The sequence below is a fragment of the Cyrtonyx montezumae genome, unplaced genomic scaffold (genome assembly GCF_038088225.1).
Source record: "Cyrtonyx montezumae isolate F1298 unplaced genomic scaffold, pur_monq_1.0 scaffold_17, whole genome shotgun sequence".
Taxonomy (NCBI): Eukaryota; Metazoa; Chordata; class Aves; order Galliformes; family Odontophoridae; genus Cyrtonyx; species Cyrtonyx montezumae.
Window position 1 is genome coordinate 29,739,412 of NW_027071903.1, and position 18,963 is coordinate 29,758,374.

The 18,963-nt window shown below is 39.0% G+C and overlaps 1 protein-coding gene across 1 annotated transcript in view; it reads right to left on the minus strand.

Moving 5' to 3' along the window:
* Nucleotides 1-18,963, minus strand: part of AGBL1 (AGBL carboxypeptidase 1) — a 254,668-nt gene that overhangs the window by 111,036 nt on the left and 124,669 nt on the right. The window contains exon 21 of the mRNA XM_065734355.1: nt 16,474-16,650. Within this exon, the coding sequence (XP_065590427.1) occupies nt 16,474-16,650 (177 nt within the window). The remainder of the gene's footprint in view (nt 1-16,473; nt 16,651-18,963) is intronic.

Sequence of the window (18,963 nt, forward strand, 5' to 3'; positions counted from 1 at the left end):
ACTCAACTAATGTATGATTCAAAAAGTATAGGCAGATAGCTAAGTGGGAACGCATAGAGATTCAGATCTGTTTCTCTCACAGATTGTTCACATGGTCTTCAGGCATTTGTCAACACCACGCTAATTATCTTCAGCAGTTACCATTGTAAAACAGTAGAAAATAAGAATACAGTTCTCAGGCATTTATAAGTGAACTAATTACACTCAGCAATACCTGTCACCACTCAATAAATACAAAGGGATGGCACAGAACTGTTTTTCAACTTCTGATGCATTTGCTTCAGTGTAACATGGAATTTTTCAGCAATGAGTTATGAAATAACAGAATAAAAATGACTAAATGGAAACATAAAAATTAAGCTCCTTTACACAGAGCAAAGCCGAGCAGTGCCATTACCTAGGCTCCTAATGAAAATCTAAAATGATCATCAAATGATTTGGGGAAAATATACCTATTCTTTTCTGCTCCTTTTTCCGGGTGTGAATTTAGTATGCTAATTGTCAGCACGTGATAGATTATGCATGCTGTAGTCATGAACAGCCATAAATCTCAGCTGTGTTTTTTGCGACTCAGTGACATTAACTCTGTCCATTCTGCACTCCCTGTTGGCCTAGCTCTAAACTGGACAATTCACGAGGACCCAATTTCAGCAGGCACAGCAACACTACTTCTCAATTTTCCCCCAACATTTTGCTTAATGCCAATCCAAAGCCCCTAATGCTTAGTGTTGATATCAAGCAAAGGGGTAGAAAAACAATTACTCAGCAACTGGAAACACTAAAAGCTGGCTGCGATTGGCAGCCACTTCCGTGTTTGCTCTGTCCAGCTCTGGGGCCTCTCTTTGGCATCCAAAACCCACTGAGCATTGTGCACAATCACAAAAGACAAAGCTTTAGCTCTGCCCCTACAGCTCCTTTTGCCAGGTCTGTAAGAGCAGTATGTACATCTGTTCATAGGGGCAAATCATTCACTCACAGGCAAATAGCACGCCTGCAGACACAGGCTAGGGTTGCATGTGGAAGTATCTCCTCCATGCACTCTGCTGCTGGTTTTCCCTCAAAACAGGATGCAAATCCTACACAGTCCCATAGACTGAGTTCTCCCTATGCAACAAGTAGCTGCGCTGTTGCACACTGAAGTGCCAACATGCCATGCAAGAATTAAGTTTTATGGAGGTTTCTCCCATAAATAAGATGTATTAGAGGCTTGTGCCAAGACTCTGTAACATGGACACAGAAATAATATGGGAAAAACATTATTTGCTTTGGGAGTGCTCTAGTTGTCTTAAACAGAAGGTCTTCAATGACTGATTTGGCCTTTTTGGAAGCTTCTTATTCAGTCCAGTTTATTACAGCTGTATACCCTGAAGTGAAATCAGTGGAACTGACTGAAAAGAGTTGGGCAGTTGATGAAGCACCTTGGGGATTGAAATGTGTTATTAAATGTATGTGAAATAAAATTCCTCTTCAAAATTTCACCTTCATTTATTCCAACCAGCCAGAACCTGAAGCAAAGGCAACCTGGCCTTAAGTGGACTGTACTTATATATTTGAAGCAAAGTTAGAAGTGTTGTGTGCTTCTCATTCTTGCAATGCATGGGAGCAGGTAACATGCCAAATCCTATCACTGTGAAACCAACCTCTCCTTGGGCTGACCCTCGTTTACAAATGTTTTCACACAGATTCAGAAATTTGAGCTTTTCCAGTGAGCATCACAAAAGATTATTCCAAAGAGACAGAAAATTCTGCTACTTCTCCTCCTCCTTTCTAGCACTGAATTCACAGAAGACATCATACACATGTTAACAACAGACACTAAAATGTTACCTGAATACCCTAAGATCAAATGTCTGCCTAGAAGCAGTATCAAAAACATGAAAAACAATTCACTATTTATACATTGCATCTCTGAATCAAGGAGTTGAAAGTACTTAAACGGAATCTGACTTCACTTTAGTCTGATGTCTCTTCTGTTTTCTGTCAGCAATTCCTCTAACACCCACTGTTGTGGCAAATCTTGCTTGTCCTGTCCTCCTGTGCCACAAAATGTAACCAGATTGGTTTAATTTTCATAATGCCTATGCTGAGAAAGATACTACTAAGAAGCTGTAGAAGAGTCAAGGAACATGTGCTGTGTTCCTTTGAACATCTTGATAAACACTGGATGAACAGTAACGAGAAAACATTACAAGGAATAAGGCATTTCCCCTTACTCTCCCATGCAGCAGGTCCCAACAGCTTAGAGAACCAGTACTGACAGCATTTGACTGTGTTGTTTTGCTTTCCCCCACCTTAGCACCCTGTGTGCCCACATGTGTCATTGAGCTGAGCTGCACGTTCCCTTCTGCTCCAATCCCAGCTAGAAGAGGAGATGTGACACGGCCTCAGAAGACATCCATCTCCTGGGCACGTGGCAGCCCAGGGGACAGCAAGGCACACATTCACAAATGCCAGTGCTGTGAGTGCGCTGTCTTTCAGCAGGTTTCATTGCAATCCATGCACCACACTCCATACCTCTAATTAGTTACAAATGCAAAGGAACTGAAAGACAGATCTCCCACCTAGCTTTGCATTTATTAAAAGGTCACCAAGGAAACGTGATTTTTTCCTGTGAACAGAGATATCAAATGCTAATGAAACCTGAACTTCATCATTGCTATGTACCTTCTCTTCTCAGTTTCCATTTAGAAATGAACATCCTTTCCCCTTCACAAGTTAATCCAGGCTCCCTCAAGTGCTATGCAAGAATGATTTGGCAGGAAGGGTGAGAGTTATGCATCCCTTCCTTTTTCCACTGATAGCCATGAAACCGTCATATGACAGAGGAGTGCTACACAGTCCAGTATAATTTTAGTTGTACACAGAAAACACATACCCTCAAGTAGCCACATGTGCTAATACACATCAATGCACAAAATACAGACATACAATTAAAGCAGTAAATATGTGTCAATTGCACACCTTTTGTGTTCTGCCTAAAACCAGAAATCAACGCATACATACAAACACCTTTGTGCACAACTTCTTCCAAGTGTGACATACAAACACATCCTCTAGTGTGCATACAAATATGCATCGGGCTCCAGCACATACAAATTTATATGAACAATTCTAAGTATATCCCATAACTCACTGGTAGTAACATGCCATTACCACTTGTGTGCTCGGGTCTGTATTCTAACACACACCCTTCCTCACTCCCATCCCTATGCATTCAAGAAGCCTGGGAATCAATAACCACTTACAGCCCTTCAATCCAACACTGTCAACTTTGTTCTCCTCTGTTTATAGTGACAGTCAAGCAGACTAAAGATAGGGGACACATCAGTATGCAGCATAGGAGAAGTGGACACTGTCAGCATAAGCAACAGACAGGAGTTACTGAATTCAATAGGGGCTGCTCTTGCCTCCTGCAACCAACCAAGCAGAGCTGCCACTGTCCCAGAAATCTTCTGCTTTATTCCCAGGAAATTGATGCAACCAGACAGAAGGAACCAGGGCAATGACTGGGAGCCATTTTCCTAAAACAACATAATTGTACATAAGAAGATTCAGAAAAAAAATTCAATTCTTAACTGTTTCCTAGGTCTGAGCAATGATCTTGTCTACATAAAGATGCACAACGTGCTCAGTATAACACCAGAACAACTCGATATCATATCCTGCAGAGAAGACAGCATGAAACTAAATATACTTCAGACACAGCAGGCTACCTTTAAAATTGTCAAGTTGCTTCGTTGACCTTTTAAAGTGAATGAACATACAAATGTAATGCATCTGAGAGCAGTCAATACCTCTGCCAATGAATTTCAGCCAATCGTGCAGGTTGTGGAATAACCAAAAAGCTGTTGGTCTGACACGAGCTCTGACCGTGTACCTCCATCTAAGCTCACAGCCCCATCTGCCCAATCACTGTCTCAGCATCTCAGAGCTACTCAGCCTCACCCTACAACACGGCCTCAGTTTTACAGTTCTGAGTTTCTCACTGTATCTATATTCAAAGATCATCTGCATTATGAACACATCCCATTATGCCGGGCCTGAATCTCTCCTGGGCAGAGATTGGCATTAATATAAATATAATTATGGTTGTTTAATAAATGTATGATGTCTGCCACTCTATCTCATTAAATTAACAACAGGAGTGAATTTTGTATTAGTAGTGACAAGGCCCATTTTCAAAGCTGACATTTAATATCACTCCCCAGTACAATCATACATCAGGGTTCACAATTTAAAAGATCTGGTATGAGCGAGAGATGATGAAATGCATGAAACCACAGAGGTAGTTTTGGTAGCTTGCTGCAGATATTCAGCCTATGTCATACATATATCTACAACTGATGAACCAGCAGAAATCCCAGCCCTTTCAGAGCACATGGGGGCTGGTGGTAGTGAGCTTGATTTGGAAAAACTTCAGCACTTTGACCTCTGGAAGCCCTTCCAATCACCAAAGACGCTGGCTTGATCAGAAAAGTGACCTTTCTGTCACTATTTCAGAGCCAGACTGAGCTGTTTTCAGATTCCATTTACTTGGTTCTCCCTCACTAGAAAAGACGAAAGGACTGCTCTCAAAAGGTCACTGGGAAAATGGTGTCCAGCTGCCTACTGCAAACTCCCTGTGCACCATCAGACTGCAGGGCACATAAAACCCATCACACAGCTCGTTCATTGCTTTCATCTTTGGTGGAAAGCGGTAGTAGTGGTCACGGTGTTGACTTCAGGTGCCTGTTCATCCACGTGCAGGACATCTGAAGGTTGTGTGCAAGGTACTGCATTGCTGAAGCATGCTTATGCTGTGTTACAGAGCTGTCTCCCTTTTTCCCATCATCGCCAACTGGTGATGCATGCATGCCCTGGGCCATCACAACGTGGCTGTACAGCCCGTTCTCCCCAACTCAGACGACAGTCAGATCCAACTCTATTACTTTTCAAGGCTGGGAGAAAGAATACAAGAAAGACAACAAAAAAAAAATGGAATTGAAAGCATATTATAGTACAGAAAAAGAAAGTGGCAGAAGAAATATCTTCACAAGCACTGGTCCTCCTTTGTTTTCGCATAGAAAGCATATTATAGTACAGAAAAAGAAAGTGGCAGAAGAAATATCTTCACAAGCACTGGTCCTCCTTTGTTTTCGCATAGAATTAGCATTTCAAATCAAATAAACCTCGTAATTCAATTCTCAGTTCTCTCACAAGCTAAAATCATTTTATATTTATTTCCAAGTTAGAACAAGCCTCTTCACCTGCGGTCTGCTCACCATCAGCTTTTAAAGGAACATTTTCCACTGAGATGCTAACTGCCCTTCTGATCATGTGGCAAAAACAAACATACACATATTTAAAATTATATTTTGCAAAATAAGTCATCTCTACCAGGAATAAGGTACTGCAAAATGCACAGCATTTCAGTTTTTTTTTTTTATTGCTGCTGTACTTAGCTGCACTTTTCTCTCAAATTCATTTGCAATATCTTCTTCAAACTCACCAAAAATAACCTTTCTCATTGTGTTTCCATACAAATCTCAGATTCAGCTTTCTTGTGAAGTTCACTCACTATTTCCAGAACCCCAAAGGAAACTTTCTGCAGAAGCTTAGAGGTGGGGCACAGTAAGAGATTTCAGGAACGTTTTGGGAAAAACTTCTTTTTTATTTTTATTTTTTAACCTAAGGCAAAACTTCTTTGTGAAGTATAACAGATTTGAGGCGGCTTTTCTCAGAAAGAGCTCCTTGGGTTTTAGGTTACGTTTCTGATCAGACCACATAAGAAAGATAGCTTTTTATTTTCCAGTCATTGCATTAAATTCTTTTTTACTGTCCTTAGTAGTGACTGCCATGAATTTGCAGTTATGTTCTTAGCTTCCCACATCTACTTCCTACATTACTTTGGCTGATACCCATCTTCCTCTTTTTATTTTGCTCAGAGACAATAAACCTATGCTATTATCCCTCAGAATATCTTTCATCATCCAAGATTAGGTAAATGACCTCTACCGCTGTTTACTCATTATATTCAGAAACTCTAGTAAACAATTAGTACTGACAAAAAAAAGAAACAGACTAAAATATCTGAAATCTGCCTCATTACAATCCATTTATTATATAGACTTCTTCATCAGGGTTATGATCGACTGTCCTCTGTACTCTAATTATCACCTTCTATTAAACCAAGATGGGTTTTAACTGAATATGTTCTCAATTCTCGATTAGAAAATTAAGCCTTTTTTGAATATGTAACAAAATATATTTAAAATAACTCGATTTTTATTTATAATACCTTTGTCTTCTGTTTTTATTTTTTTTTTCTTCCTCTTGTGGTCTGCTTTATTTATAATACTTCCTCAGCTCTGGAATATCATCCCTTTTTAAGGGAAAAACAGAGATGAAGATGTGTAAATAGAAATGCTGTTTTCTGTCCATATTAAAAATAATTGGGTCATGACCACCAGTGTCTAGGTAACCACCAACTCCCACTCCGAAGATTAATTCTCCCTTTCCTATTATAATGTGGTCCAAAATAGAGCTACATTGGATACAACATCTTTTGTGTTAGAAAGTAATTATCCGTAATGTTCAGAATCTGTAACAGTACTTACTGTTGCCTACATGAAATCTCAGGTAGGCCCAATAACTGCACATTTACTTTCTTGAAAGCACCTACTTACAGGGAAACTCATCTCATTTCACAGTTTGATTCTGTGGGACAAGCCTGGCTTTTTAGCTAGACTTTGTCAGCATACCTGCAAAGATGTAAACCTGAATTATCAGTAAATGAAGATAAATAGACTGCTATTCTGTCTCCCCCAAGCTGCATACACTTATTAACCTTTCCCTCTCCCACAGGATAGATCTCAATCTGCAGATTCTCAAATTCCAGAGATGTACTTCTCCTATCAGGTTTCAGTACAACCAATTACACTAAATTCCATCAAGATCTTTCAGTTGATCTTGTTCATTACTCAGATAGTTAAGAGTAGTATGTAGACTTTTGAGGAATGTATTCTGCAGCTTTTGCTGTATTTGATCAATTTCTTGAAGACAAGGTATTTGAGTTTGAACTGTACTTATTTTAATAAAGCTCTCTTTTGCTGCTTCAGCATTATTTTTCATTTTGTGGCAGATCAGATCTCTTCCTTTGAAGCAAAGAGCCCCTCAGCCATACATCATCTATGACCACTGGAAAGTGGTTCAGTTTCTCCAACAAAACATCTTCTGCTGCACAGCATTTATGCAACCTATGGTTACTTTTCCATCTTTTCTTCCTTCTCTCAATTTCAGCTCTAAAAAGTTGTCAGACAACATCAACAAGATGTCTTTCCTTTACACCAAGAACCTTGAAGTGTCCTATGACAATTCCACTTGTTTCCACGTGCATCATCTAAAACAATCTTTGTATCTTTTTTGTTTGCTTTAAGAAGTGCACTGCCACATTACACTTAGGCTTGTTTATTCCTCCGTCCGCCTTTCCTAAGTGGAACTCACTTATGATAATTACTTGGTTGAAAATATTTTAACGATTCCTTGTCTCACTTCAGCAGCTACTAATCAAAGATTAATCCCCTATATTCCAGAAGCTGTCACTCTTGAGTGTCTGAGAGAAAAATACTGTAAAACATCAGCTCTGAATGTCTTTGAACTTTCCTTCTCCTGGCTATGAGTAACCAACAAGTTTTTGATTTCTACTGTCTCCAGCTCGTTCATGTCCGATCTGTTCCCACTTATGGGGGCACTTATGTATGCAAATCAATTTTGAATTGTCCCTAGTGTCTGCATTTCCATAGGTTGTGTGCTGTGCTGACATTTCTCCTTCCTGATCACGTATCTTCACTTGTAGATAGCCCATCATCTGGCAGCACATGCATCGAAGAGTTCTTCCTTGGACAAAAATCAGAATATAGCACATCCAAGACAGACCACAGCAATTTTCTCTTTGTCATCCATATGTAGTATACAATAAAGGTTCTTACCTAAAGGTAAGCCATAAAGCTCCAGAAATATCTTGGCTAGGTGTATTGCCTCACAGATTATCCAGCACTCCTTCATCTATAAGTTTATCACATTCAGTAGCACAGATTTCTGCTCTGTTATTAGAATTCAAGTGTTTGCAATTCAGTTTGGTTTAATTTACTTTGGAAATGAGTTAAGCCAAATTTAATTAAGGCCACCTTAATTCCACTTCAGAGTGCTGACACGTGGCTTAATGTGGTTTAGCACAGGACTTTCCACTTGCTCCTTTAGCTAATTCAGAGGTACTTACCTGCATGTTCTCATACAAACTATTACAGAATTCAGCCTGCCTTAATTAATTATCAAAAACATTTGAAAGGTGCCTTGCTTGCATTGTAAGTATCTTTAAGAGAAGAAATTGCAAGTTACAAAAGATCTCTTTAAATCAGCAGAGAAAAAACAAGAGTACATCTGAAAATAGCAAGCAGATGAATTCAAATTAGTACAAGGAAATACTATTTAGCATTTTCTGATCCCTGGAACAAAATATCAGGGGACCAGATGGATTTCCAATCATGTGATGCTCTCAAAATCATTCTGAATTGTTTTTTCTACAAAAATCTTCTCACACAAACACAAGTTATAGGGTTTGGTACAAAGCTGCCTGGGTGAAGCCCAAAAACCTACATCGTATAAAAGTTCAAAACCTGATGAGCTGATGATCCCTTCTGGGACCATAAACTGAAATTTAAGTATTGTGGTAGAACAAAAAAAAAAAAAAAAGATAACACTATTAGTACAGGAGCTTAGCACATAAGAAAAAAATAAATCTGGATTGGGAATATAAAAAAAGGAAGAGACCAAAGAAACAAGAACTGGATGAAAAAATAAAAAAGGATGAACCTACAGATTTCAAAGTTGGAGAGAACGAATGGATTTAGTTTGGTTTCTTTTTGACAGGACCAAGGCACCTACGATTGGATCACAGAAGAATAAAGACAGCAGTGGATGTGGCAGAGAACCAACAGATTAAACAGACAGGGAACTACTGCAGCTGTGAGAAGCACAATGCAGAAATCAGCAAAGGGACAGAGCGGAGAAAGAAGATCAGATTTCAATACATAGTTTACACTTGATATTGGATAGCATACGTGTATCAATTAGTGGAATACTCTGCTGCAGGAAATCCTGTGTGGGAAAATATTATGAAAGAGGATAGAAAAGTGCCATGACTATTTACAAAGCAAGTTGCCCATTATCATTACCACACCCTGACTGAAACAATCAGACCTCATGCTGCAGCACACAAAGCAGAGGGGAGGCAGGTCAGGAAGGCTGGTAGGATTATTCCTTCTTTTCCACAACTTATTGTAATTGAATCAGTTGCATTACAGCCTGGTTTTGTTCTCTTCTGGGCCACGAGGAAGCAAACACTGTATGAGGCAGGATACCTTATTATATGGACCAATGGTCTGATCCAGCATGGCAAATGTTATGATACTAAGAGATGCAAAATCAATCTTCGCAGAAAATCCTGTGTGTAAGAGACTTTGAAATTTAGATGCATCTAAAATCCATGCAGAGCAAAAGACAAACATGGCTCCTTTAGCCTGTGCTTTTGCCACCTCCCTATTCTTATTTTCCATGCCTGAGGAGTTCATGATTAGACTATGAGCTTCATCAAAGGGCAATTTTCAGCTGCCAAATAGATTTGTACAATAAATCCACATGGGACCAGATTAACCAGCAAGAGAGACATCAGAAATCAAAAACCTAGCTGCTATAATTCCACAGAAAACTTGAAAGGATGATATGCAATGATATTTAGACTTTTAAAGAAACACTGCCAGAATACTACAGCTAGTTTTCATTAGGAGCTTCACTTTTCTGTCCACATCCTTCCCAAGAGTTCTTCTCATTAGCAGACTTAAATCCCACTGATATTCAAGGTTGCACCATCCCAAACTGTCTAGTGGCCTTTAGGTGAAACAAGGTGTAACAGCGTAACAAGGTGATCAAATTTGTTTTGATGTCTTCAGGTAAGTACATTGATTTATTTTCCAGTTTCAAATGGTGCCACAGTAACAGTATCTTGTCAGCTGGCTGAAAACATGGGGAGAAGCCATGATTTCACACCTTGTTCCCTCACAAAGTGCAGTATCTTTTATATGTAGCCATGAACACAATTAATTGCAAATGGATTTTTTTGCCTCTAGCATGTAAATTGTCCAGGTTCACAATGTCAGCACCTAGGAGTCTTCCATCTAATCCTGTTCTCAGCTTCTAGAAAATGAGTACGATATGACAGCATACTTGCTTTTATGATTCCATATAGTCTTGTTCTTCATTTCCCTTATAGGGAAGCAGTTTTAAACCCTTTTAAATCTACCTACCACTTCTCTTACCAAGGATATGGAAAGACTGAGCTGCAACCAAGCAGCTAGGAAAGGTCAAAAGCAGATGAGGAAGAAAGATCTCATAAAAAATAAAATAAAAAGCAGAGACATCAGTTGTTTACAGTATATTGGAAGGAAAAAAAAATAAAGGAACATCAGCATTCAGGAAGGTACAAAATCAAGGTAACATCTGTTTCCCATTCCTTAGCCCCACACAACCTGGTGCATCCCTTAGTTTAACAAATAAACCAAAAAGAAAGGATTGTAGGGATTTGTTGAAACAAGCACTTTAAGACCAAGTCCCAAACAGAAGTGTTAAACATCAGAGCTAACACAACCGTTCCAATTACGTGATAGTGGAAAAGAGTTGAGAGCAAGAATGAGGCATGTGCTGACTCTGTTTTGTTATTCTAAATCCATCTATGCCTGGTGTAGCTCTACAGAACTAGATGCTCCCAGCTGGGCACAGTCAGATCTATTATGATCTCATCCTATGGTTACTTTCTGTTGTACTGAAAAAAAAGAAAAAGAAAAAGAAAACCAAAGCAATTACAAACCACAATACGGGATGGGACCTGCTCTCCAGTTACACTGACAGACAGCCCTCAATAATCTATCAACAGCAGAGACAAAGGAACTAATTTAAGATACTATTACTTCCAAAGGGCTCAGATTGTGCTAGGCTGTCTATTTAGAAGCTGGAGAAGTAGAGATTCTATTTGATCAGCTTTGAGATTGGTTCCAAAAGGCAGAGAAGTTAGCTGATTTTTCATTTCTCTGTAGTTCGAGACCATATATATTTCTCCTTTCGTAACATGTTTATATCAACAAAATCTGGGTTAGGATATAGCACTCATTTTTTCTGCCAAGTCTGTGGAGAGTTCTCATCCAAGACTAGCTCATCTGACTCAATCCAGCCTAACAGGACCAGAAAACACAGGTTTGTGGCTGCAAGCCACAAGACACGGTGCTTGCAGACTAATCATTATGTTGCTCTGGCAATCCAAGGAAGATGAATGCTCACCATCTCCTGGTTCATTTGCCCAAAAGCCCTCTTTCCCATGTGCCTTTTCCCCATTTCCAAAATGCCATTAACCTTCACATCCTTTTATTAAGTGAGGTCCTCAAGACTAGAAAGTAAAATTAGAATACGTTGCAAATTGAATCCCTATTTACTGAAAAGGATTGGTGGACACAAAAGGAGCAGGAAAATACAGAAATGGGGATGCAAACTTCTGCAATGGGTAACAACTAAAGAAAATACAATAAGCAGAAACCTTAATTTGATCCTTCAATCCTTAGATTACTATGAAATAACTATTTTTTTTCTCTCATACTTTTTTTTACTATTACAGCTGCTTCCAATTTGAACCACTTTGGATCAGAACTATGAATTAAAAAAAACATTCCTCTGCATTTCTCAGCATCTGCTTTTGAACAACACTCCCAGGCCTCAGAGGGTTAGCTAAACATGCATTTTAGAGATGATTTTGTGGAAAGAAACTTCTGGATGCTTGTTAAACTTACCCATACTTAGGAAAAGTGTAAAATATGGGAGACAATGGAAACCAGAAATAGGAAAAGTCTCAGACTTCAAAGATGATGTAAGCAATTTACAGGAACGTGCATCAGAAAGCACAGAATTAAGCCCCATCTCTTTTAATTTCCCTTCTGCAAGTACTTATCAAACATGCTCTGTGGCAAGAATATTGCTGCAACCATTTCTGTTGGTGCCTGAATGCTGGCAACAGTCCAAATTAAAATTATATGCAAGTTTGTGCACTTGATGTCCAATTATAAGAATGATATACATCTTACTGGCATACAGAAGCAACGTTGTGTGACTGCAAACTCCCTCAAAACAACTCAATTTCTGACTACTGACTGCAATAAAGTCCTTATGAATAAGGCATACGTGAAAATTCCTCAGAAGTATAGTATGCAATATGCAATAATAAGGAAGATAAAGAAAATCTTTCATTGCCTACAGATAACTATAAAGAAATGGTGCTGTAATTTCATGGACAAATGATAGATCAGTAACAATTTGGTTACTTTGGGCAGAAATGGGTCAAACCAGTGCAGTCCACCTCTGAAGGAGCAGCAAGAGGAAAGGCTTTCATCTTGGCATACTGCTTTATTTCTGCCACGCTTCCATGGTAATTCACTGGTTCATTACTTGTATAAAATAACTGAGTAAATGCTAGCCAGGTTACAGGGGATGGATAATGGCAGCTCTTCCACTTTATCAGACTCTCATCACTGCAGTAACTGTGCAAGGGGCAGGGGTGCAGGGCTTTTTATCCAGCTCTGCTACCGGTTTCTCAGCAGCTCTGCCCTTTTATCCCTCAGTATTTAAATATTTCCATCTCTGAAATACAAATTATTGGCTCTGATCTACCAAGAAAGTGATCTTGGTTTTATGCCAATATGGCATAAAAAAAGATGCAATTCATGAACCTACTAAACAGCACGAAGTCAGACTTCAGCAAGATGACATCTTGCTGCTTCTAGAGGAAAAGTGAAAACAATTTATGGAACATAAGCTACATTACTAATGACACATCTTCACTCACAAGAAGATGGCACACAGAACCTTCAGGGACAGTTACTCTCAATTTATTTGCGGTGAATTTTGTAGAAATGGGGGCTTCTAATGGCTCATGACTTTTCTAACAGGTCATAACTTTTGCCAGTTATTCTGGCCAAGTTCTAGCTGCCAATTGCTGCTGATAATCAGGCACAATTTTACCTCTGCTTTCTCCTGTTGTAAATGACTGGAGAGGATGCAAGCAAAACCAAATCAAACCAACCAACCAAAACAAAAGTTTATCTCTCAAGCTTTGTTCAGCATTCATGTACCTCAGGCCAGCTTCACCACTCCAGTCAGCTGAGTAGTTGGACTCAAAAGAGGAAAAAACTTTTCCACCGTGGACATGAGTTCTGTGGAAGAACACTCCTGAAACTCCTGAAGCCCTCCTTTCAACAAAGGTGTTCTGAACAACAATTCCTCATGAGCGTATGGCCACTCAGCTTGGTGCTGCCCTCCCTACTTACACCATTTCTGCAAAAGCATGGCTTTTTCCTCTCATCAAGTCTGGTGATAAAAGTTGGGGTATTCAATTCCTCTAACTTGGAAGCATTAGACTGGACAGAATTAATTTTTTCTTGGCTCTCCTGAAGACTTTCTTCAAAAAGGAATCCATGTCACTAGTAAAATCTCCTTCAAAGGGTGCTGTCAAGATATCTGGAATAATTTAAAAACTCATTTGTTACTCCTTGTTGTGCATATCCCTTTGAAGCAAGAAGCTAAAGTCTATTTACATTAGTACTTCATCTCCTCCACCAGGCACAACACGTCAAGGAAAATGCTTTTCCTTTTACTCTTCCAGAGTATGAAGCTGAGTTTTTAAGATTTGCTGTGTTGCTGATCTATCTGTTTTGGAAAGTAAATGTGCATGCAGCACAAAATATATCACCTTGTAGGATGATGGATACAGTTAGTGAACTGAACAGCCCAGAGAAGTGTTACTACAGCAGTCTTAACTAGTAGGCCAGGTAATAAAGAATCAAGAAGAACAGAGAAAGCGTAGCATAATAGGATACGATAACAGCAAAGAGATATGCAAGTTTAAAAATGAATCACACAAAATAAATGCAGGAGAATATCAATATGTGTCAGTGAAGACTTGACTCTTTTAAGACTGTGATTGTTTCTGATTGTACTGAGTAGAACTTCTTATGGTACAGCCTTGTATTCAGTATTCTACAAACCAAATGAGACAAGGTGGCTCAATATCCTGCAAAAGGAGGGCAGCAATAAAAATCTGGAGGGTAATAGCTCCAATGAGAGAGTAATACAGACTGCATTCAAACTGGGAGATAAATGACAGGCAGTTTCTGGTTACATTTTGTTTTGATTGTGAGATTGTAAACTGGTAGAAGTAGGAAGGAGAATTCCCTGTTGAAATGGGATGCTCTGTTTTAAACAACTTTCAGATGGAGACACTGCTCTTCTAAGACTCAATTGGACAATCCAGACAAAATGAAAGAGAGTCTGGATTTTTTCCCCTTCTTTTCTTCTTCCTTATGTTGAATAAAACCTTAGATAAGATCAATAGTTTCTTTAGTTTTATGTTTCTCTTCCTTAAGGGTAGTTGGCTTATTGCATTTCCATTGATCACACAGACAGGGAGATTCAACAGAGACAAGTCGTCTTTTCTTTTGCTCTCATTTCTGCCCTCCCCCCTACCTATTTGAAATCAAATGACTTCTAATCGAGGCTGGGGTCACAACTGTTTCTCATTTACATATCACTAGTAACAAATTCATGCCTTATTTTTCACTCACTAAAGTGCTCTAGAAATGAAAGTCACATTTCTTTCAAAAATATGCCGCACACCGTGCCTTCAAAAAACTTTTGGAACTTCTTTTCCAGTTTCTCTATCAGACAGGCCACCTCTTGGTTTAACTCAGCCCTCCCCTAACATTGCTCTGTGGTGAGAGGGTGCTCACCTGATAGCCCTATGCATTTAATATTTAAGCCTCTTGAAGCCTCTATAAAGCTTTCTTGTTTTTCCTAAATCCTTTGCAAACTCCCTGTCAGATATGTCTGTGCAACTTCAAGCAAAAGAAGTTTGTTTTTCAGCTTACAGCCAGAAAAGCAGACACACCACTACTTTCACCATTTTCAAGTAGGAAGAAAGTCAAAGATCAGGATCCAGGACTGTTGTCAATGTCAGAAGTCTGACCACCAATTCACTATGTGCTCGTGGACTCGGGAATTCTGTTACATAAAACATTCTAAATATCATGGCACAACTTGAGCAAATTTGGGTTGAAGATACTAAAGAAAGCAGAGAACAAATTGTTAAACATTGATACAATCTGATGTCCAACTGCTTTTAGATGTTACTCTGATTATCTAGGAAATGAGTGAAATTCTCCTCTGTGGAGAGTTCTGCCGTTGATGTTAGTCAGGGTACAATTTTTCCCCATTGTCTAAAGATTCAAAACCCTACCTCAATCTGTGGTGCCTATTAAAAACCCATTACCACTTCTCAGAGTAGGGAGCTTAGGTGTAATGCTCAGGGTAGTTATATTCTCTTTCTTTAAACTGTGTTCAGATTTTTCTTCTGCCTTTCCTGTCTTGGAAATGATGCGTGTAGTAGAGCACTGCTAAGACAGTTGTTGAGTACTTGCTGGCTACATTCTATGGAACGTAAAAGGATTAGTATAGAGCTTGCAAAGAATAATAATTTGAATGTCTTATTAATTGTTATTTGTGATAATGGCTCTTTCCTTAAGGGTTTGTTGATCCTTAACCACATATTAATGCTGTGTAGATGAGGATTGCTCCCTAGTGGGAGAAATAAGGTGGAGCAGCATGGAATCCCTTCCACGAAAGCAACAAGTTTGGGAAAGGAATGGAAAGAATTCACCATTCGAGTAAACAGAGAATTATGAACAGCTAAATACAATTACCAGAGTCCAAACTGCGTACTTGAGAAGTGCCAAGAGGTTCCTGTCTAAGATGCATTCAGTACAAGTACAGTCCTTCCCACACGATATAGAACCTCACTTGATATGAAATTTAGGTCTACCTCATTCACAGCCAAAGCCACAGCCTGAGCTCATAGATTAGCTACCTTTGGCTGTCAGTAACGGGAAACTCCGAGTGCAACATTCTCAGCACAGGCTCTTAAGTTTAGCCAAGCAAATGCTCCAATAGACTGCAACACAGAGTATACAATTTCTACTATTCACGTTAATTACCTTAGACCTACTATGAATCCCATTAGTAATAAGCACCCTGCATCAACTCAAAAACGCTCCTTCCTTCAGCTCAATGCTTTTGGCATCAGACTGGAATTTCTTATTTTTCTGTCAAATGAAACCTCACAGCAAGGAATCTACTTCCTTGGCATGGAAGACTAAAAGAGTGAGGGATCACGGAAAGGTTTAACTGAGAAAAAACTCAGAAGCATGGCTATACTTATGTTCTAGAAGGTCTGAAGATAGCTGGCAACACCGAACAGCAAGAGAACAGAACTTTCTCTTTATTCTTCCAAGCTCATGAGACAAACTTTAGAAGGAGGGTGAGATGTGGCTCTTTGAAAGATGTACTCACTTTGTAGAGACCGTGGCTGCAGCCGCAGTACGTGCTCTCCATGGTGTAGCTCCTCAGCACACCCATTTCCTGCCACACCACCACCCGAGCTGTCGACTCGCGGGACTTTTCTACAAGGAAGCTGCAGCTGTTCATGACGAACGCAGGGGCCACTTTGTCCAGGATTTTAGGAAGAGTCTAGGAGAAAGTATCAGCAATGAGAAAATGAATTGAACAGATGTACACGCATTTATATCACTCACACATCTATGAAGAGACCTATGTTTTTTAAAGGGTGTATCACCAAATTATCCGTAGAAACTGTTACTGTGATAGTTCCAACTAGTGCCAAACTGGAATCATTATGTTCATCCCAAGTGAAGTCTTCATATTCTAATGTTTTCTTGTGTTTTTTTGTTTGTTGTTGGGTTTCTGGTTTTTTTCCCAGTCACAGACAAAAATGTTAGAAGTACATTTGGTATATCCCATCCAAAATGAAATATTTGCACATCCAATAGTTTTGGACTGCTGAGGTCACTTTACAAAGTTTTATTTTCAAGCTGCTTCAACATTAACAACATTTTCCTGTTCTGCTTGAGGGCTGCAGTCATAGCTCAGCACACGATGTTTCCATTCTCTCCTTTCCAGCTCCTCCCATTATGCATTCACGATTTGACAAGGGATTCAGCTATAGGAAGAATTTTGTTTGAACACAGCACACAGCAGAGAAAGGGAATGTGTAATCCCACTGAAGGTCACAGATAATTATAGGAAAGTGGAGCTTAACATTTAAATATCTTGCATTGTGAAATAAACCAAAATACTCTCATCTGGGATCAAATGGTACATTGGATATACTTTTGTATGGAAAATGACAGTAAAGAGTAAATATGAAAATCAGTAAAATTATATCTTAGTTCTGAGTGATTTTCTTATTCTAGAATACAAAAACAGTTTACAAATACTCCTAATATACTGCACTATCGAATATTTCTATCAATGTGGATGCAACACTTATTCACGATATCTGTAAAAATATATCCTAGATACATTAACACTGGGTGTGCTCTGTGCAGAAATTGGGCTTTTACACACATATGTGCATATGAATGTTAGTGCTTGCATCTCGGTATACATGCCCAAAGACAGTCTGGTCCATCTAGAGAAGAGCAAGTAAAATAAGAATGTTCATTATTTCTTTGATGTCAGCTTTCGTAAACTTCTGAATGGAGTGGAGTCACACAGAAGGAGTTTCTGCTCATTGCTAATGGCATTTACCCTTGAATTCCATTCAGTTTGGGCAGTGAAAGCCAACCAGCTAATTTCACTTCCCAATAACAATCAGTGAAATTGATTGATTCTGAGCAATTCTAGTTCCACTCTGTTGAGCTTCACCGTCATAGCTCTGTACAGGAACACTTGGTTTCATCAAAATGGAAAGAGTAATGTTTAATAGTAGGTCTTCACTTGCAGCGTGGCTGACGTGAATGCTAAATGTCTGGCATAAAGTATTCTGCAATACCCACTGCAAACATCTTATCCATACACATCTCTATAAAAAAAAAAAAAGTTACTATCAGTATATCCTATCCATAGCTGTGAATGGACCCTATCAGTTCTCTAAGTTACAGAACTACAGATCTATAAGATCCATTCATCAGATGAAAAAAATGAGGAATAGAAAGCTGGAACAAAATGGGAGATTACTTTTCAATCTGAAACCAGCATGAGCCTAACTACTAAGTCAAGATCTCCAGTGTCCTATTAAGAGCTACAGCATCCCTTTTCCTGTGGGAATACTGAGCAGAGAAATCTTTAAAATTGATTACTTGCTCTAGAATAAACATTCACTGTTTCTAAATCATCTTTGAAGTACAATTCACTGCAAAATATTATTATTCAATGCAGCACTTCCAGGTTTTCCCGGAGTTGGGTTAAACAGAAATTAACAAAATATGGAACAGTCATTTCACCCAAACAATTATAATCCTGAGCACATTCATTAGATCCAGTTAAACTGCGTGTGAAGGTCCAGCTCGCTTTCATTCTCCCCTTATCTGAAACAGCACACGGATTTTTGTAAATATATATTATGAAGTACCATAATCAGATCTCTAATCCAGTTTAGTTTTTGAAAACAATTGAAATCATATGCATAATCAATCTTCTACATTTGATTAAAGAAAAACGCTGGCAGGTAACAGCAATGTCTCTGTAGTCAGGACTCATTTAGAAGCATTAGCAAATCTGAATTTAATATTCTTTTCATTTTACCAGCTTTCACTGGATTTCACACTAATAGTTCTTTCTTCTTGACTTTTCTCATTAATTATCTTTCAATTGTATTTTTGGGAGGGTGAGAACACATCTTTTCAAAGGATTCTTTTATGATAATGCAGTAGTATAACTGCAATCCCTGTCTGTCATACAGCTAGATTTAGCATACACAGCGCAGGTGCTGCCCCTCATACAGCACCCTGCCCTCAAATCCCCATTCCCACTTGGACAGAA